General features: G+C 45.8%; 2 protein-coding genes across 6 annotated transcripts in view; one reads left to right on the top strand and one right to left on the bottom strand.

Annotated features, from left to right (window-relative positions):
• Positions 1–20,501, top strand: part of LOC101633966 (proline dehydrogenase 1, mitochondrial) — a 45,002-nt gene that overhangs the window by 15,405 nt on the left and 9,096 nt on the right. For 2 of the 3 annotated variants that reach the window (XM_012734234.1, XM_004694940.2), the window contains exons 12-14: positions 3,592–3,690; positions 5,946–6,034; positions 6,113–6,737. In XM_012734234.1, the coding sequence (XP_012589688.1) occupies positions 3,592–3,690; positions 5,946–6,034; positions 6,113–6,300 (376 nt within the window). In that variant the 3' untranslated portion in view covers positions 6,301–6,737. Of the gene's footprint in view, positions 1–3,591; positions 3,691–5,945; positions 6,035–6,112; positions 6,738–20,501 lie in introns of those variants that run through there. The other variant, XM_012734235.1, reaches the window with a different exon arrangement.
• On the bottom strand, positions 7,229–13,456 carry DGCR6L (DiGeorge syndrome critical region gene 6-like). Of its 3 annotated transcripts, none has more exons than XM_012734237.1 (6): positions 13,291–13,456; positions 13,053–13,213; positions 9,409–9,509; positions 8,543–8,683; positions 7,714–7,776; positions 7,229–7,577 (listed from the first exon to the last, which is right to left on the bottom strand). In XM_012734237.1, exons 1-6 carry the CDS (start codon positions 13,398–13,400, stop codon positions 7,572–7,574), a joined length of 582 nt encoding a protein of 193 aa, XP_012589691.1. In that variant the 5' UTR covers positions 13,401–13,456; the 3' UTR covers positions 7,229–7,571. The 3 variants fall into 3 exon arrangements, with proteins under 3 accessions (XP_012589691.1, XP_004695038.1, XP_012589692.1); XM_004694981.2 differs by having other exon boundaries at positions 7,689–7,776; positions 13,291–13,455; XM_012734238.1 differs by lacking the exon at positions 7,714–7,776.

A 20,501-nucleotide genomic window follows, 5' to 3' on the forward strand; every position in this document is an offset into this window, starting at 1 on the left:
TAATACCATGCAGTTTTGATTATTATAGCTTTGTAATTGAAGTTTGGGATTGTAATGCCTCCATTATGTTTCTTCTTAGTCATGAGAGTTTTGGCTATTTGAGATCTTTTGAGTTCCATATGAATCTCATTCAATATTTTTTCTATTTCTTTGAAGAATGTCATTGAGACTTATTGGGATGGTATTAAATCTGTATATCGCTTTTGGCAGGATGGCCATTTTGATGATGTCAATTCTCCTGATCCATGAGTAGGGAATGTCTTTCCAGTTCATGGTGTCTTCTTGAATTTCTTTTAACAGTGTTTTGTAATTTTCTTTATATAGGTCTTTTACCTCTTTGTTAGGTTGACTCCCAGGTATTTGATTCTTTTTGTTTTAATTGAAAAGGGGATGCTTTTTAAAATTTCTGCTTCTTCTGATTGGTTGTTTGTGTATAGGAAGGCCTCTGACTTTTATGTGTTGATTTTATATCCTGCTACCTTGCTAAATTGGTTGATGGTTTTGATTAATTTCTCTGTGGAGCCTTTATAGAGTTTTCCATATAAATTAACATGTCATCTGCAAATAAGGATAGTTTTACTTCTTCGTTCCCTATTTGGATTCCTTGTATGCCTTTTTCCTGTCTTATTGCTCTGGCTAGAACTTCCAATGTTATGTTGAAGAGCAGTGGTGATAGTGGACAACCTTGTCTTGTTCCTGATCTCAAAGGAAAGGCTTTCAGTTTTTCTCCGTTGAGGATAATATTGGCTGTGGGTTTGTCATATATGGCTTTTATCATGTTGAGATATGTTCCTTCTATTCCGAGGACTTCAAGGGCCTTAAACATAAATGGGTGTTGAACCTTGTCGAATGCTTTTTCCGCATCTATTGATATGATTATATGGTTTTTATTCTTCTGTTGGTTGATGTGATGGATTACATTAATTGATTTTCTGATATTGAACCATCCTTGTGCTCCTGGGATAAAGCCCACTTGGTCATGGTGTATTATTCTTTTAATGCATTGTTGGATTCTGTTAGCTAAGATTTTGTTGAGGATTTTTGCATCGGTGTTCATTAGGGAGATTGGTCTGAAGTTTTCTTTTTGTGTGTTTTCTTTGTTAGGTTTTGGTATTAGTGTGATGTTGGCTTCATAGAAAGTATGTGGTAGTTTTCCTTCTGTTTTGATTTTCTTGGATGAATCTGTGTAGAATAGGCACTAGTTCTTTTCTGAATGTTTGGTAAAATTCATTTGTAAATCCATTCTGTACTGGGCTTTTATTTTTAGGGAGGGTTTTGATTACTTCAATTTCCTTGCTTGTAATTGGCCTGTTTAGTTGTTCTATTTCTTCTTTATCTAGCATTGGGTGAGTTGTAGAAATTTGTCCATTTCTGCTAAATTGTCAAACTTGTTTGCATATAGTTGTTCATAGTATTCTCTGATTATTCTTTTGATTTCTGCTGGATCTTTTGTGATTTCTCCTCTTTAATTTACAATTATGTTTATTTGTGCTTTCTCTTGTTTTTTTTCTTTGTGAGCCTGGCTAGTGGCCGGTTTATCTTGTTTATTTTCTCGAAGAACCAACTTTTGGTTTCATTGATTTTTTGGAATGTTTTCCCAACTTCCATTTCATTTATTTCTGATTTGACTTTTATTATTTCCTGTCTTCTACTGGCTTTTGGGTTATTTTGTTGTTCTTTTCCCAGCTCTTCAAGGTGGGAGACTAGGTTGTTTTTTTGAGTTATTTGTTTCTTTATGTGAGCTTGTAATGCTATATATTTTCCTCTTATAACTGCTTTTAATGTGTCCCATACGTTTTGGAGACTTGTGTCATCATTGTCATTCTTCTCCAGGTATTTTTAAATTTCTTCTTGATCTCCTCATTGATCCAACAGTCCTCCAAGTGTGGGTTTCAGTCTCCATGTGGTTGGTGGGTTTCTTGTTTTCCTGATACGGTTTCTTTCTAGTTTGATTCCTTCATGGTCAGAGAAAATAGTTGGTATGATTTCGATCTTAGTGTATCTATTGGTATTTATCTTATGACCCAGTATGGTATTTATCTTATGGTATTTATCTTATGGTATTTATCTTATGACCCAGTATGTGTTCAATCCTAGAGAATGATCCATATGGATTTGATAAAAATATGTACTCAGATTTTTTTGGATGCAGTATTCTATAGATGTTTGTTAGACCCATGTTTTCCAGGTGCTTGTTCAGAACTTCAGTGACTTTGCTTATTTTTTATCTTGTTGATCTGTCCATTGTGGAGAGTGGCGTGTTGAAGTCTCCTACTATGTATGTATTTTCTGAGATATACGTTTTCATAGATGGCAGTAGTTTCCTGATATTTTGGTGCTCCTTCATTTGGTGCATATATATTAATGATTGTAATGTCTTCTTGCTGTACTGTCCCCTTAATCATAATATAGTGGCCTTCTGTTTGTCTTTTATCCTTTTTAAGATGAAGTCTATTTCATCTGATATAAGTATAGCTGTTCCTGCCTTCTTTTTTGGTCCATTTGCTTGTAGAATTGTTCTTTATTCTTTTATTTTTTATCTGTTTTTATCTTTTGTAGTTAGGGTTGTTTCCTGTAGGCAGAACAGAACGTTGGGTTCTGTTTTTTAATCCATCTTGTCACTCTGTGTCTTTTTATTGATGAGTTTAAGCCATTTACATTTAGAGATAATATTGATATACTGGCACCTACATTTGCGATTTTGGTCCTTTTGTGTTTTTATCCTTTTTGCTTTTTTAAATCTACACACCAGGGATTGTTAGCTTAGCTGTCTGCATCTGCTTTTTACACATGTTTATTTTAGTGATCTTGCCCTGCAGCATGGACGGGCTAGCCTTGTATTTTTTCTATGATGTTTCGCATATTGCAAAATCAGAGACCCAAGGTGTCCCCTTGAACTGACTCCCCCTTCTGCACGTGCCCCCTCCACCCAGCTAAACCCCACTTCCTTCCAGGAGTGTACCTTATTCATTTGCATTGTGCACTTAGTTCCCTGCCCTTGGTCTTCGTAGAACACTGGATTTGGACATCCCCTCTACTATCCCTACCCTGCCAGCTTGCACAGCTATTATCCTAAGAGTGGGGCCCTTGTGTTTATATGCCATTCTCTGTGAAGTTCCTGGTGATTTGCTATTTAATCATTGTATCACCGACTCATAGAACTTATGAGTCTAGTGTTTTGTACTAATGTGTTAGGACATAGCTGCTGCACGTACCTGGAAATGGAATTACTGGTCCAACAGCATATGCCCTGTGAGTCTACCCAGTTGTCCTATCAGTTGCTGTCCTGGTCATCTTGCCCCAGCACAAGGATGGCCATCCCCCAGGCTTTTCATCCTTTCATTTCCTCTGTGGGCCAGACATACATTTCAGGGCCCTTTGTGGGACCCATCCGTCACCAGCACTGGGGCACTATCCTAGCCAGTCTCCTATAGATGTCTACTCTGTTCTCTCATGAGGTGTAGAAAAGGAATATGTGTTCTTCCCCTGTCCTGTTGCCATGGGCACCACCTGGGTACTCCTGCAGCCACTCCCCCGCTGCAGGGCAGCCTGTCTAGGCCCAGACCTTGACTCATTTAGTACTCTCTCCAGGTGCCTCAACTATGTCCTGGAGGAGGTGAAGCAAAACGCCAAAGCTGAAGTGATGGTAGCCTCCCACAATGAGGACACAGTGCGCTTCACACTGCGCAGGTAGGGGCTGCCCCCTGCAGGGCTGTCAAGTGCACCTTGTTTAGGAAAGGGTTCAGGATGGGCTCCTTGGAAATCTGTGCAGAGAGATTTCTGAACAGATAGGTGCGATGGGTGTTTTGGGGAGATGATCTGTGAATGAGTTGGGACGATGGCTTTACAGCCTGCCTGGTCCCCACCTCCCAGACCCAGATCCTTGCATTAGCACTTCAGGAACAAAATGGCTATTTGTAGCTGCGTTGTTTTTAAAAGTACATTATTAAAATTTGAAATTGGAGAAGTAAATTTCACTGGTGATCTAAATAGTTTATTGAAATGTACAAATACAGTGTGAAGTCATGGAGTCCTCCAGGAGTCCTGACATGTCACCTGTTTTAAATGGAAATGCCTGTCTCATAGAGTAAAACCTGTCAAGTCAGATGTAAGAGTAAGGTGAAGTATATTCTTCAGTATTGTCACTGTTATGTTATACTTAACCCAAGCATTGCTATACCAGGGGTTTCCTCTCCTTACCTCCCTCCATCTCTTTCCCAGGAGTTCGGCCCTGGGTGGCAGCCTTATTGACTCATCTTTCCCAGGAGCAAAGCAGAGGTCCCCCAAGCCAGGCAGCCCAATGCAGAACTGACTGGACATTCTAATCTCATTCAGGAACATCATATAGTCTGACTACCTTTTAAGTCTGAGATTGCAACTGAAAACCATGATTTCTTCCTCTCACAGTTGCAGCTATAATGGTGGGACCTTGAGTTCCCAGTTGCCCAGGACACTGCAGACTAAAGCAGCTCCTTCCCCAGTGCTGGGTGGAGGGTGGGGAGCCTAGAGTGCACATGGCTGTGAGCTGCATCCCACCTAGGCAGGGCTATCTGCCTTCTTTCCATTCACCCAAAGGAACTTGCTCATTTTTCTTCTTGGACTCCTCATTCTTGTAGGCAACTCAACTAACACCAAAATCTTAACACCTCTTTCTCTCAGGCTTAGAAATTTTATTCTGAGCTAGAACCTTGATCTAATTTTGCTTCCTCTTCCACTAGGATTGTACATTAGAAGCTATACACAAGGAGCTTCCCATATCCATTTCTTGAAGTTCTAATGGGAGGTAGGTGGCAGCTCTGTGGAAGATGCCACCTTCTCAGCTTTCAATAAGCAATTATAAAGTCATCAGTGTTTTGTTTACCACTCACATTTTAAGCTGCAATCAAAGGGTAGTTTATTACTTAGACTTTACAGAGAACAAAGTTTCCAAGGTCTAATTTGCCATTAGTAAAACTTCCTTTCTTATAATTTCACAATTTTTGCACTGAGAATATGTATCCTCACCATTTAGCTGGGCAGAGGCTCCTCCCTTCTTTAGTGCCAGCTCAATCTTTCCTTCCTCACTGCCTGCAGGGTCTATGCCAGGCTCCTTGAATTCTTCTGTCACTGAGAAGGCTTGACCCTGCTTCTGCTGGTCTTGCTTGGGTATACTCTGCACCTGTGGTTAGCTGGTGGACCTGAAATTTCTCATTCATGGCTGGGGCAGCAAAAGGAACAACCATTAGTCTAGTGTCCAACAGGTCAGGTCAGGGCCAGTGGCCTAGGTGGTGTGAATGTGTCCCATGGGAGGCAGGGCAGATTAGGCTCCAGAGAGTGGGTACAGATGCTGAGTAGGATTTATAGATATAGGAAGCCAGAGATGGAAGAATCATTACACAAATGCTCCAAACTCTGGAAATTTAAGAGCCTAGCAGGGGAAGGCATGAAGACAGGCAAGAGCTCCAGAGCTGGTGATTCCTAAGCCCAATGTGTGCATGGCAATAACAGAAATTTATATAAATTTTTAATTTCAAATTCTCCCATATTAAATGGAAAAATAATTTTAATTGTTTTTCATACAGATTCCTCAGCCTCATGTGTGCTGGACACCTAGTGTCGATTTAGATCTGGTGGCACTGTATGAAACTAGGCAATTAGAAGGGGAGGACAAGAGGCTAGAGTGGGATAACTAGCAACATGGTAGCAGAACAGAAGGGCTTGAAGGTGTGACAGGTTTGAGAGCTTGCCCAGGGTAGGTGCCAGGTGGATCTGCCTGCTGCATTAGGAATGGTGCCATGGTCCAAGGTCACCTCCAGTCCCTGGGGGGAAGCAGAAGAACAGGAGCCCTTGAGGACTGAACAAGTATAGCAGAAAGGGAAGGCTGGTTGCCATCGGGAGGTGGAAGCAGCAGGGTAGAGGCTGCAGAAGAGCCAGCAGTGGGAACCCAGTGCCTTACCTACTCACAGGATGGAGGAGCTGGGCCTGCACCCCGCTGACCGCAAGGTGTACTTTGGACAGCTGCTGGGCATGTGTGATCAGATCAGCTTTCCACTGGGTGAGCAGGGTCTTCCTGGTAAAGGGGGGTTGGAGGGAATGGAGGGCTGGGACTCACCTCCTCTGTCTGCGCCTGCAGGACAGGCGGGCTTCCCTGTATACAAGTATGTGCCCTATGGCCCAGTGATGGAGGTGCTGCCTTACCTGTCTCGCCGTGCCTTGGAGAACAGTGGAGTCATGAACAGGGCCTGGCAGGAGCGCCAGCTACTGTGGAAAGAGCTCAAGCGGAGGCTCTGCACAGGCAGTCTCTTCTACCATCCAGTCTAGTGCTTTCAGGCTATTGACACCACCTACTACGAGGCTTGGCCTGCAGATACCCCTTTGCCTAGGCTGCAGCCTCCTAGACTGAGGCCTGAAATTGGGGGTTCTAGGGAGCCCCTAGGCAAAGCCACAGCTACAGCTTACTTCAATTTCAGACTCATTTTTTATATCTGAAACTGTGAGACACACTGGAAATAGGGCTGGCTACCCTTGGTGCTCTGCCTCACTTCCCTAATCCTTTTCACAATGTGGTAGTCAGGTCAGGGCTGAAACTTGCCAGAATGAGCTGCTGTTAACTGTAAGGCCATCTTGAATGGCCATCTTCCTGAACTCCACTGTGTCCTTGGACTTGAAGGACTGCCTTCCACCAGGGTCTGACACATGTATCTCAAGCACCAGGGTGGGCAGTGGGGAAGCAGGCTGGTCAATAAACCACTTTTTGCAGCTAACAGCCCTCAAGTCCATGCTTGCAAAGCTCTTTCCCAGGAGTGACTGGGATGTCCTGAGCAGTCTCTTAAGATGGGATATGGGGAAGTTCTACCACTACCTTCTTGCATCCCAGACCTGGCAATGCATGGTGTTAGACACCTCAATCCCCAACTCTGTAATTCAGGATCAACACAGGCCCCTATGGACTTGGACTGCTACACAGGATGTTCTCAGGGGCAAGGACCCTGGGTCTCATCCTCCTTCAAACCCTCCTGTTGTACCTTTCACCCCAGTGACCTACCTTAGGCTCCTACTGTTCTGAGAAAAGCTGCCCCACTCTCGTGGCCAAATGCACACCTGTGCGCTCTCACAGAAAGCACACTGAACATGGTCTTGGGGGCGTGGCTGGTGCATCCACTGCTGATTTGTCCACAGACAAGTGATGCCCTATTAAGTGATGCCCTAGCTGGGCCCTGGGTAGACAAGAATTGTCACACAAGTCACATACAGACCATATTGAGGCATCTTTATTTCTTTAGGTCATACAAAGCTTTGGCCGTGGAGCTTCTCCCACTTGGCCTTCCTCCTGCCAAAGGAGGAACTGAGAGTAGAACATGCATGAAGCGTCAGGGTTGGCAGGGGCTAGTTGTGCCCAATGGAGGGCTGTAGAATCTTTAGGCCCTGGTTATGGGCAGCCAGTCAGTAGGTTGGGCCCACTCTCCTCCCTTTGTCATAACATCCTAGAATTTGGGTAAACCAAGACTAAGATGGGCAGCAGGCACAGCCAGGATACACCTGGCCTCTCCTCAGTGTGATGACCTCTTCATAGGCAGCTAGGAAGATGGTGGTCATGCCTGGAAGTCAGGAAGACAAACTCTTTTTAACTTTTGGTTTTTAATGGCCACAGTGGGACAGTGCTGTCTTTCCAGTTGTGAGGTACAGTGGGTGACCAACAGGGACCCCACCTGGTCACAGGGCTGCCTTCCCCACCTGACAGCCCTTCTGCTGCAGTTTCCGGATGAGTTCCAACAGGTTCATCTGCAGTGTCAGCTCCTGAGATGCAGAAGGCTACTGTGAGGGTCAGAATGCTACCTGGTCTCCAATTACTCTGGCAAAGACCACAGCCAAATATTCCTTTTCCTAAGAATACAGAGGATACCCAGTGCCAAGCGCACAGGGCTGATTTCCACTGAGGCCTGGCCACAACCTGCCAGGAACAGACTGCACCTGGGACTCTACTCTTAAAGCAGGGCTGTAGCTGCCCTCACTCAGTGCATACAGATGTATGAAGAAGGGGAGCAGATCAGGATACTGAAGGGTACAGTGGGCCTGGGGAGGGTGGGCAAACCTCTGTACTGAACACAGCACAGAAACCCTTCCTGAAGCCTTTTTTATTACCCCTCCCTTTTTTTTTTTTTTTTTTTTAAGATTTACTTATTTATTCATACAGAACTGAGGTACAGGCCAGAGATATGGAGGGTGAGAAGATTCACCAGGGACAGAGTGGGGAGCAGAACAGGCAGATCGACGAAGTACACTGCTGAGGGGAGCAGCGGGCGGGTCAGGAGAGGTCTGCCACGCCATGTGGATCTCCTCCAGGGCAGGCGGGAATTGAATTCATGCGGAAGTGGCTTTAGCTTCTTAGTGCTGTGCTTTAACCCGCTGCACCACAAGGGAGGGACCCCCACCCCTTTTTTTTTTATTACCCCTACATCCTGAGCCTGGCTTCTTGGGGATCAGTCATAAAACACCGGATGGAATAGGGTCTTTGGGAACCACTGTCACCTGGGCTGTGTCAAGGCAGACTGGGGGCACTGACCTGTGGGTTGGTAGTCACATAGAAGCCAGTGACCCCTGCCTTCTCCAATGTGCTCTGCTGGTCGGCCACTTTCCTGTCCAGCTCTAGAACAATCTTCTGGTCCATTGCCCGTTGCTCATCATGGATCCGGTGCTCTACTGCCTGTCACCATGAGACGGTGAGAGCAACAAGATGGTTACGGGACTCAGGCCTCCTCCATACCCACTTCTCAAACATAACTTCCTAGCCTGCCATCTCCTCCAGCCCTCAAGATCACCCATAGCACCATCCCTGCATCCAGGCCACTCCCCTCTACACTATGTAGAACCCTGTCAAGGGGATCAACTGCCCACTCAAATTTTTCCCTTCAGCACCTACCAATGTCCTTTGCTGGGCCAGACCTTTCCCTGCTAACAGCTTGGGATCTATAAGCTGAGCCAGACATAGGCGTCACCTGTTTGCTGTCTAGCTGGCTACTATCTTGGGGCTTTTATGGTGCTATTTCCCTACTGAGCTACTGATAGACCCCAGCTCTGTGCGTCCTTCCTCTATACCTAGCTTGGGCTCTCTTGGGATCTACCTTGCAAACATCTCTGGGCAACCCCAACACCTGTAGCTTCTTGGTTAGAGGTGGGTTTCCCAGCTCTCTCTGAACAGACTGGACAGGATGGGCTCCTGCTGGTTGGCCATCACTTTACCACTGCTCTTGTATCTCCAAGCCATGAGCACAGTAGTCTCCACTTAGCACCCACCTAGCCTACAAGGAGCAGGTCTTCATTCTCCCATACTAGAACATCCCAACCCCCTATAATGAAGAGCCACATGCAAGGACTCTGAGGCCCAGAAAAGCCCCACCAGTTCTCAAAGCACCCTGCCCACACTCCTACCTCCAGCTCCTGCTGCTGAGCAGCCTGCAGCATGGACAAGTTGTGGGGCCGGCAGGCCTGCTGAGCTTCCTGGTGCTTCTGCCGCAGCGCCTGCCTGAGCACTGGGAGGGGATGACACCAGAGAGTCCCTCAACAGGTGGTAGGGTGGTGAAATCCTCCCACTTCATTGCCTGCATAGTTGTCCCACCAGAGTGGACAAGTGAAGATGCACATGGGAAGGTCCATTTGAAGACTACAGCAAGTACTGAAGTCCTGAGGTACAAGGGAATACCTAGCACCACTATCTAGCCCAGTCTTGCTTTCACCTAGGACAGGACCCTTTCCTACCAGCCAGTCCACAGGGGATCAAGAAGGCACAGAGTGTAGGTGTGGGGTCAGAGCTGCAGCCCAGGCTCAGGAGACCAAGCAGCGTGCCGAAGGTACGTGGGCTCAGATGACCACAGACCAGCAGTCCTGAGTGTGACCTGCTTTACCATCCATGGGCTATGCACTGAGGTGTCTACCCAGGCAAATATAAAAGATTGTTGTGCTCAATCATGGCATGGTTCCGTAACTGAGTTCCCTGACTCAGATCTGCTCTTCAGAGTTGGCAGAGACACCCTGCTCCACCTGCTCCTTCCCCAGCTCCCAGAAACATGGCAGCAGGATAGGTAGAGATTTTGGGAGGGCCAGGTTAAGAGGTGCCAGCAGAGACCTTGTGCTGGAGAATCTGTGTTGCTTTGAGAGGGACTTCCACAGCCACTATATAATGTTCCTATGATCGCTGCTATAATCCTATGATTAAACTGCTAAAACCACAAGCAACTGCAAAACAGTCCAGTCTAAAATGTGTGGGCAGAAGAAAAAGATGTTATGGGATGGAGAGACCACAACCACAAAATAGAACAGTCAACATTATGCAACTCAAGTGGACCAGTGTCAAGTGGAAAAAAATCCGCCTTTAATCTAGGAGGGCTCCTGAGGATCTCCCACCAGGAGCTTGGCACCTGCTGTGCCCTTTACCAGGTTCTTATTTCTCAGAAATTATGTGCATACCTTGACCATGGCAATTACCATGTTAAATGAAATCAAAAGCCACTCTTGAGATATCTCCACAGGAACAAGAAAGACACACCATGGAGGCAGATTTGAGGAAACAGATATAGCAGGGAACTGCCATCTGACTTCAGTTTGGTTTATCAAACATTGCTACAAATCCCAGATCAACTCCCTAATGGGGGAGCAACCAGAGGTAGGGTAAGGGTTGCAGTGCTCTTATGGAAGTAGGCTACCTGTAGTCATGAATAAGGTCATATGCTAGCCTGTTCTCATTCCAGCACACTTTTTTTTTTTTTTTTTTTTTTTGCCAAATCAAAGTAAAGGAGGAGCAGAAAAATAACATAGGGCACTAGGGGCACCAAAAACCTGCCAGAAGCTTCCAAAGGACAAGGATCAAAGTGCCTAGAGTTATAAAAAAAAACAAACAAAAAAACCCAACCCCCCCCCCCGCCCCCGAAAGAAACCTGGGCACTGTAGAGAAATGGCTCGTTTTGCCTTAAAATTTTTTTTTGAAAAAATGTATGATTTTATCTTTCCCCGGATTACTAATCTCTGTGTATACAGATTACCAAAAAGGGAGTAAGTGCAACTTATTGACAGCAAGTATCAGTGGCATTATCACACTGCTTGCATTTGGCAGATTCAAATCAAAAGCAGGCAGAGAAGTTGGAAAGTTTTACAGAGGCAAAGTAGAAGGATCATCTAGGTGGGAGGTTGATGGTATGAGGATGTTGGAGGCAGAGACAGAACAAGAGAAGATGAGCCTGACACCCTCTTTTACCAGAGAGGAGTGGAGCATACTCAAAGAAAGGGACACATCAAAAGGACACAGGAGCCAGCCTGGAGCTCTTACCCTATTAAATGTGGCACAATTGAAGCATTAAAAAAGAATCATAAACTATGTACACTGAATTGTGACTTTATGCATTTTATAGTTCAATAAAAAAGGCAACCACCTAAACAACATTTAGGGCAGTAGTATCAATTCTACAAACTAATCTTGAAAACTGATGAGAAAATACCTGCCAACTTACCCTGTGAGGCCAACATTATCCGGCTGCCCAAGCCCAACAAAGACCTTAAAGTAAAACTACAGAGGCAAAGATTCTTAAAATATTAGCAAATAAATTACAACATATATAAAAAAGGATAACACATACCAAGTAAGACTGATCCCAGGAATGTAGTTTATCCCAGGAATTAAAGAAATCGATGTCAATACCTTAGCAACAGAAAAGCCAGATGACACTATAGATACAGAAAAGGGATTTGACAAAACCCAACACTGATATGTGGCAGAAACACAGTCATCCCAAAGGAGACCCACATTGCCTCCTTAGGACCTTATAGCCAAAAGATAAATTTTCACCACAAATGTTTAACTTGCATATGTTTAATTTGCATCAGGCCTCTACTGCAGTTCAGTTTTTAGAAAAGAGGGTAGATAGATTAAATCACAGCACTTGGAAACAATCCAACAGACAATGGGGGCATGCTATAGGAAGAAAGCTCTGGACTCCTCAAAAACAATAAATGTCAATAAATGTTGGGACTTTTCCATCCCAGAAGCAGAAACCAAAATAACCTCTTGTAACTCATGAACATACACTGGATTCTTAAAAAGTATCAGGCAATTTGAGACAAATTAGGTAATGTGACCATTGACTGACAGCCACAAGATACCATGGAAAGGTTAACTTCTCAGGAGGCTATCCACTGTGGTTATGTAGGTTGCTGATCTAGAACACTGATTCTCAATCCTGGACCATGGGTGTCTGGAGACATTTTTCCTTGTCATTACCTGGGGTGCTGTTCTCCTAGTATATAGAAACTAGGGATGCCACTAAACATCACATGAAGACTAGCAGTCACAAATGTTAAACTCTGGTAGAGAGAATACTCTGGGTGAAAACTCTGGTAGAGAGAATACTGGCAACTTGTAAAGCCCTATGGTGTGGTGTATATTTAAGAATATAAAGAACTTTGGCAAAATGTTAACTATTGAACCTAGGAGGAGAAACAGAATGTTTTAAAAATTTGGGGGAACAAAAAATAACAAAGGGTCTGATGGGGTAGGGAAAGCTGCAGGACGGGGCTCCGAAGTAGCGAACCTTGGGAAGTGCCCAAAATGTATTAAGCTTTGGCTCAGAGTGTGGCTCACATGGGGAAGTTTTCAGGTCCTGTGCACACAGTGTGGGTGAATTCCATGCACAGCGGGTGTGGGGACTGTGCAGCCAGTTTCAGAGGGAACTGAACATAAAGGGCAATGCAGAACTGACAACTCTGGGGCATCACTGGGGCTAGTCAAGCACTACACCACCAGAATCTGCTGTGGGCTACCAAGCACAAAGGCCTTGGGTCATCCTGCCTGAATGGTGTGCAAGCACAGTGTCGCCCAAGCATGGATGGTCATGCTAAAGGGAACTGTGCAACAAACAAAACTGGCCAGACCCATCTGTCACCAAAATAGCGTCACCGAAGGCTCGGCGTCCTTATCTGCTTCATTTTAGGGATTTCTCCTGAATGATGACCAGGGAAAATTACAACCTGTACAGAGTTTTTTAACTCCTCAGGGAAGGGGAATGCGTCCCGCTGGCCCAGCGTACCTCGGTGTTCGTTCTGCAGACGGAGACGCTGGTTGTACAGGCTCTTCTCGGTGAGGTGCTGGATCTCCAGTAGTCCCTGTACGATCTCGAACACAGTGCCGTCGAGGAGTGCCAGGGCCAAGTCGCTGAGCGTGGTGTAGGACAGGCGCTGCTGGAAGGAGCTGCAGACAGAGGCGTGAGGTGAGCGCGCAGGAGCCGGGGTCGCCTCAGCCGCTCGCCTCACTCCGCGGCCGCGCACCTGGGCAGCTCTTTGACTAGGCTCTGCAGTGCCGACAGCAGCTGGTAGTGCCGCTCCTGCTGCCGGGCCCCGTCCGCAGCTTCCTCGAAGGCACCTGCGTAGCGCTCCATGGCGCTCGCGGCCCCCAGCTCCAGATGCCCGCGGATGCGCCGCGCACTCTCTTACGTCAGTCCAGAGCGCGGCGCATCCTGCCTCTTTTTACGACAGCAAAAAGAGCAGCGCGGTTCCGTTTACGACACTTCCGGGCAATTTACGGTTGGGTCTTTGCGCTTTTCGAAGTAGGTTTCGCTTTGCTGCTCCCTGGAAGGGCCAAAGAGGGTTCCACATCGTCCCGCCCCCTACCTTTGCCTTCCAGCCTATGCTACTTTAGAGCTTTAACTGCGCAGTTTCTAAGGTCGAGCGATTCCGAGCCAGCCAGTTCCACACGCACAGATTGGGCGCCGCCTGGCGGAGCAGCGGCTGTGCTATTGTGCTTGGTCAGGTGCCTGAGTTGCTTGAGTGGTGCCTGAGCCACCTGCTGTGTCTGCCTGGGCGCCGCCCGCCCAGAGCGTGGAGTGGTGCCTGAGCCACCAACTCCGCCAGTACAAGCGGCATCATCGTGAACCAGTTACCTTTTGGTCTTGTTTTGCCTTCCAGTTGTGGGAAACTTGTTCAGTCTCTCAGTCGAGCGAGCGCGACGCGACTTCTTACCTGAACTACCCCAAAACGAGCATTGTCATTCACTCCTAGCAGGATGGAGACATTTTGAGATGAAGATCATTTCACTTCATATTTTAACTCCAACTTTTATTGAATGGCTACCAAGTGAAAGATAAGGAAAACAGATACATGTTTTATTGCTTCCCTTAAAGCTGCCTAAGGATCAGTAATTCAGGACATGAACGTCGGTCACCTCATCCCCTACTGAGTACATTCTGAGATTTTTGCAGCAAAACTCTTCCAGAAGGGAGTCAAAAAAGACCTACTTGAAAGTATACTCTGTAGTAAACAGTATTATTTTCATTAGTTTTTGAGCATTATTCCCAGGGAAGCCACATTCAGTAAAATTGGCAATTAGAGGACAGTGCAAAGTATTTTTAAAGTATCTGATCTTTGCCATCCATCTCAATCAAAAATTTTCAGGTGCAAGTATAATAATGATAGCTTTAAGCAGAATACTATGAGCTTTATGAATAAATTATTAGAGAGACGTGAAAGAGGTATAAGGGCATCAAACAAAATTATTTACTAAAGCAGTAATGTCAGAAGCTTATCTGATATTTGTAATAATCAAGACAATAACTGGGAGTGTTGAACATTAAAACACAAACCATCAGCAACACTTAAGTAATTCACTGCACTTGACATTTTAAGGAGACACTATTTTGCATTAACATGTATTTTTTATGGTGAAACATACCACTTAGATTTGTAAATCGAAAAAGACTGGCATTATAAGAACCTAGTCTTAAATCACTTTCTACATTTATTACTCTGCTTGTGTCCTCTAATGTGGTCATTTACAATTTGTTTTAATGAGTAAGAACTTCTGTTAGCACTCAATTCTTGCCATACTGAGACCAAGATTGCCATCTAGCGAATTTTATTATATATTTTATTTAATGGTCAGTAGCAAACTTTGATTTTCTGTCTCAAAGATGAAATTTGGTTACCACAACTCATATCTAAATCACTAATATTAACATTTCACAGACGGGGATATTGAAATGGCAAAAACTTCACACACAAAAGACTTCAGCATCATTATTAACCAGAAATGCAAATTAAAAACAGCTGAGACACCCTGACAGCCTCACCAGAACACCTACCATTGATAAACCTATCAACACCACAGCTGACCAAGGTGCCAGCGACTGGGAGTGGGCAGGTTGCTGCTAAAGTGTAGGGCCCAACCTCTTGAGAGAACTGTTCAACAGTTTCAAATTGGTTTTTGTTTTAAGTTAAATAACTTCCCTGTAACTCTGTATTTTACTCCTAGGAATTTACCCAAGAGAAAATTAGATATCTCCAAAGACTGGTACTAGAATGACAAGTTTTTTCAAAAACGCTACAGACACGCAACCTAGGTGTCCGTCAATAGGAGAAGGGGCTAAAAACTAAAACCAACATGTGTTTATGACAAGTCATTTGCCTCATCTCTGTCACTTTACAATAGTTAAAAGAACAGGACTTGGTCCCAGCTTCCTGGGTGGTGGCAATTGCTGATAATTTGTGCATCCATGTCATCTGTAAAAGGGGGATAAAAATAGTCCTCTTACCTTTTAGGGAGTTAGTAGGATTACATGAGCTAATATATATGAAGCACTTGGGAAAGTACCTGGCACTTTTAGGAGTTCATAGAGAAAATACTCTTATAGTATTTCTATAGACAGCTACTTGGGACTTGAGAGGAAATAAAAATGTTGCAGCCATTCAACATTTGGAAGTATGTATTTAAAAGAAGGAAACATTTTTGAGGGTTTATATATCTAGTCAAGAGTTTAGCAGCTTTCTGACATACAAAAAATAAACTAAGTTGAATATAAGAATCTGGTAAGAAATGCTAACAAACAAGATAGAAGTAACAGAAATTTAACGGGAAGGCTAAAATGAAGCTTTTGAAGACAGAAACAGATGGACAATATAAAAGACAGGAGAAAGTAAGAGGAAGAGAGAAACAACATGAGAACAAATAAATAAGAATGAAAAGCATGTTATTAGCAAACTGGTAGAAGGCGGGGATGGTCATGGCAGAGTGGATGGGCAGCTGTTCTCAGGAGACCCACTGGGACCTTACCCTTTAAAGACAGGTATTCCATTTTTAATGAGGGTGAGATAAGATTATAACAATCATGGAGAACCCTGTTTACACAGCTATGTACTGTTCCCTTGATGACTGGCTCATTGGTATGGACAGAAAGATGCAGAGTAATATAGTGTGTTCAGTGAAATATAAAATAAGAACCTTAACACTGTGTGTTTTATCTAACATCTGCTGGTGGGCACATTATAGCTGAAGGGGACATCACAAGGTCAAAACAAAACTCAAGGAATGAGGCGGGGGAAGAAAGAACTCACATGACCATGAACCCAGTCATAGAAATTAACACCCTTAGCGCCTTATGACAAGGCATAAGGCCCAAGCAGGTATTATACTGCCATATCAGACTGCTGAAGGGAATGTTGGAGGCACAGATCTGAGGGTAAGGATACAGAGATTGGGCTCACTGTGAAATTGCCAGCCCCTTTAGCTCTCCACATAGTTCTCCAAAATCAGCAGCAAACAGGCCACCCCTTAAAGGAGTGAGCCCCTCCCCATGAGAAAAGGGCGATATCAGTGCAGTCTCTGCACTAGCATGGGACAGCGTCCACTGCCCAGCTGTGATTATACAGGTGCTCCTTTCCACCCATTCTCTACCTCTGTGGGACAGCAGCCTCCTTCCTGCCCATGACCTGTACCATGCTGGGGCTTCTCTGCACTGATCTCAGTGGAGGCCGCTCATCTAAGGCTGCCTCCCTGTGATCATGCAGGCCTTTCTCTGCAAACCTGTCCCTTTGAGGCAGCTCTTCCTGCCTGCTTGTGCCCATGCCAGAGTCCTTTCCTCCTATGACCTTTTCCCTAATAAAGCCACTCCTTATATAGAATAGTCTGTCTCATGGAGAAACTCACCTGTAGAACACGCTGTGTGAGCTGAAAGGGGAGCTGTGGTGAAACTTTTCCCAGAGTGAACCCACGGACTCTGCACTAACTCCAGAAAACGATGTCAGACAACATTGACCAACTGCCCATTATTTTAAAGGCAGACAAAAAAAAAATCGCTGAAAATTGTTCTAATGCAGACCCACCCAAAATTTAGGTGACCTCCAGGTAGGCAGGTGAAGGAGCCTGGCAATTTCTGGAATGGCTGAAGGCTCTTTGGCCTGGCAGGCAGGCATATATACTTGTTAATTGAAGTCACAGCTGTTTCATTGTTGGCTTGTAAAACACCTTCAGGCAGATATCAAAAAGGATGCCCCGTCAAAGAGCCACAGTCCGTCTGGATCTGCCTGGGGATGTAGGAGGTTCAGCTTCAGAGCTAGGAATCTGCTAGCTTCAGTCGCTGCAGTCTGCCTGAGTTTAATCACAGGCCAGGGAGCTGACCCACAGGGTGCAGCTGAACTCTTCTGTCTCCCTGTTGTTCCCCTCAGCAGTGGATTTAAATGGACCTATGCTACACTAAAAAGCAAGACATCCTCCACAGCATGTGTCTCCAGGATGCAGTTAAACAGGCCCTTTCTCTCAGCGTATGTGCCCCACCAGAGAATCATCCCGGTCTCTTGTACTTCCCAAGAGTGTCTCTAACCCTCTGAGGAGATGGGACATTGCCCATCCCTAGGAAGAGAAGTGGAAGTCACACTGCAGTTGGGAACTGAGCAAGGCAGTGCCCACTCACATCTCCAGAACCTTTACCCCGAGATTCTGGAGACAACAGCCCAGCATTCCCCACATTCTGTGCTGTACATGTGCATTTGGGCAAGCCTCATGGCAGTAGTGAGTTCTTGTGAGCTTACAACTGCTGGTTCGCTGACATTTTGTAACATGGGTCGCAGATGCCAGTGGCCAGCAACCAGCTCAGACTTCCAGCCCCTAGGGAACCCACCATTTTGGCCAGCCCTGTGCCCCCTGGCCAGTAAGTTGCTTGGCCAAAATATCGGTGAGATTTACAGCCTGGACACTGGTGCCTGCCTGTGGCCAGAGCTGACGCAAGATGTCCCACCTGATTTCTCTGGGTAGGAAGTCTGCCATGTTGGTGAGCCCTGTGCCCCTGGTGTAAGAACCTGCTAGGAGTCAGCCGCCCCCTCAGTGGTCTGGGTGGCCCTGGACCCTAGCACCTGCCACTAACTTGGTGGCCTGTGCACCCATATCTTGGTGATTCCCTTGACCCTGGGAGGTTGTTCTCACAAGGTGTTTGTCCATGAGTCAGTAGACCAGGGGCCCACTGGGTGAGATCAGAACAGACCTCTTCCCCATATTCCCCTACAGCCTTGGCCTCGGGTTTAGGGAGCCTGGCATTCTGACCCAAAGTAGATGCCACAGTGAATGCCCTGTAGGGGCTCAGGACAGGATCCATTGAACAGCTTTGCAGCCAATTCACTGGCAGTCTGAGGCAGCAGTAGTTGCCTTCTAGGGGCAAGGATAGCCTTGGCCAATCTGAATCACACTATAATGCACTGTTTCCCTCTGCAGTCTGTCCACTGTAGGTCCACACATAGGACACGTGTTGCCCCTGCCCAGTACATAACTGTCCCCCTCCTCCCCCAGACCCGGTACTTGTGTCCCATATCTTAGTGCAGGTGTGGTGTCCACGTGACCTGTGCATGGCATCCTTGCAGGATGCCTGGGTTGTCAAAATAGCGTCCACTGCAAGTTCTGACAGTGAGGGCCACAAAGGTCTGCAGGAAGCTGCCCTGAGTCTGGGAGCCTGTGTGTCGGGTTTCTAGTCTCCCTAGGTTACCCCCTCCAATCAGACCTGTCCCTGTGCCTGGGTCCCACTGTCCCTTTTCCCCTTTCGGGCAACACTCACACTCACGGCCACTAGAGGTGGCTGAGCTCCTGCCTTTGACCCTGCCGCTTCTCCTCCCTTGGCCAGATTCCTCGCCTCAGATATTTACACTAGGCTGTGGCCTTTTTGGGCAGCAATATGGGAAGATGCTGGACGGGATGGGATCGACAGGCACATGGGGGTGTGGGACCAACAGCTCCCAGGAACGAGAAGTGATCATGGGAAACAGCACTGGGGAAATGGTGGCAGGAAACACCCACCATCTTGGCCAGTCCTGCGACCCTGGGAGGTGAGTCTTGGGGTTGTGGGCCTGTCAGTGCCTCAGCATCCCTGTCGGGATCTCTGAGAGGTGTCCATAGTGGTCTGCAGGAAACGGCTTGTGCTCTGGAGCTTGGGACTTGTGGGAAGCAGTGTGCATTGATCAGCTCTCCACCTTTCCCAACACAAACCCACACTCTTCCCTCAGCCCTAGCCCTCCCCCTGCCCCAGGGGTGCCATTTCTGGTCCTCTCATGGGCCACACCACCCCTTCACCACCAGGGGCTGTGGTGCTCCCACCCTTGGCCCTTTCCCTCTGCTCCTGATGCCTCCTCCCCCAGGCTGTGACCTTGGTTTCACTATGGGTGGCCATCTTGTTGCCCACCCAAAAAAGGCCATCCTTGCTTTCCCTTCCACAATAAAAGGAAACTGAGTTTGAGGAACAGGAAGGTGGTTGAATTGTTCGACAAATGTGGAGGGCAGCAGAATCCTTGTTGAAAGACCACTGCTCTGCCCTTTGGCAGGTGGCAGTGACATAAGCTATGCAACTTCTATGAATTGACAAATTTGGGATAGAAAGGAAAATGTCTGAAAAATCAGAATTTCCATTGCTAACTTATGTTACAACCTTCCTTTTTTGTATAATCATAATATCAAAATATTCTGAGCAACCATCAGTTTACAACTGGATTGCCTTAGCCTCATAAGGCGGCTGCCTGGCCAGGCAAGCAGGCATTGCCTCAGGGTGGGAAATTCCTCTGTCTCTTGAGACAAAAGGCAAGCCCCAGGAGAGATAAGACCTAGGGAATAAAGATTCCTGGAAAGCCTCCTCAGTTTATTGAAACAAAAAGCAAATCTCAGATAAGACTCCCAGGGCATAAGGACTCATGGGAAAATTTCTAACCTTGTTTACACAGGTATTGCTTACTGCAGGACTGTACAACTTCTTAATTTACTCCTTTTAAATAATCACTAACTACTCTCTGCTAGCCTTAAATTATCCTTTTCTTAAACAAACACTAACTACTTTTGGCTAGCCTTAAGTTAGCCATTAGCTTCTCTTTAGACAATCACTGATGACTTTGCTAACACAATTTATTCCTTCCCTAAGACCCCTAATAATCTTTTGCTAACAGCTCATCCTTTTCCAGACCACTATTCCCTTGAGTTATAGTTAAACATCTATATACATGACAATGATCACAAATGTGTATGATTTAGTATACCATAAAGTGTCAGGAAGATGATGCATTCTTCTCCTCTTCCTTGAGAACGTTTATGACAATTTATGGTGATTTCTCATTAACTTACCCTATGAATTATTGTCATTAACTACTTGCTACACAGTATAAAGACCTGCTGAGAAAATGGGCAGGAAGACTTGCATTCAATTCTGACTCCTGTGTCTTCCTCGTGCCCAGTCTCCTTTCCC

This window comes from Condylura cristata, unplaced genomic scaffold (assembly GCF_000260355.1).
Source record: "Condylura cristata isolate star-nosed mole 26May11 unplaced genomic scaffold, ConCri1.0 scaffold00051, whole genome shotgun sequence".
Lineage (NCBI taxonomy): Eukaryota > Metazoa > Chordata > Mammalia > Eulipotyphla > Talpidae > Condylura > Condylura cristata.

What these genes read in the sequence shown, in the direction of transcription:
- DGCR6L (XM_004694981.2), bottom strand. Translation starts at nt 13,400, where the DNA reads ATGGAGCGCTACGCAGGTGCCTTCGAGGAAGCTGCGGACGGGGCCCGG. An exon ending in TCTGCAGAACGAACACCGAG is followed by an intron (nt 9,510 to 13,052) that starts GTACGCTGGGCC and finishes ATCCCCTCCCAG; the next exon opens with TGCTCAGGCAGGCGCTGCGG. An exon ending in ATGTGACTACCAACCCACAG is followed by an intron (nt 7,777 to 8,542) that starts GTCAGTGCCCCC and finishes TCTGCATCTCAG; the next exon opens with GAGCTGACACTGCAGATGAA.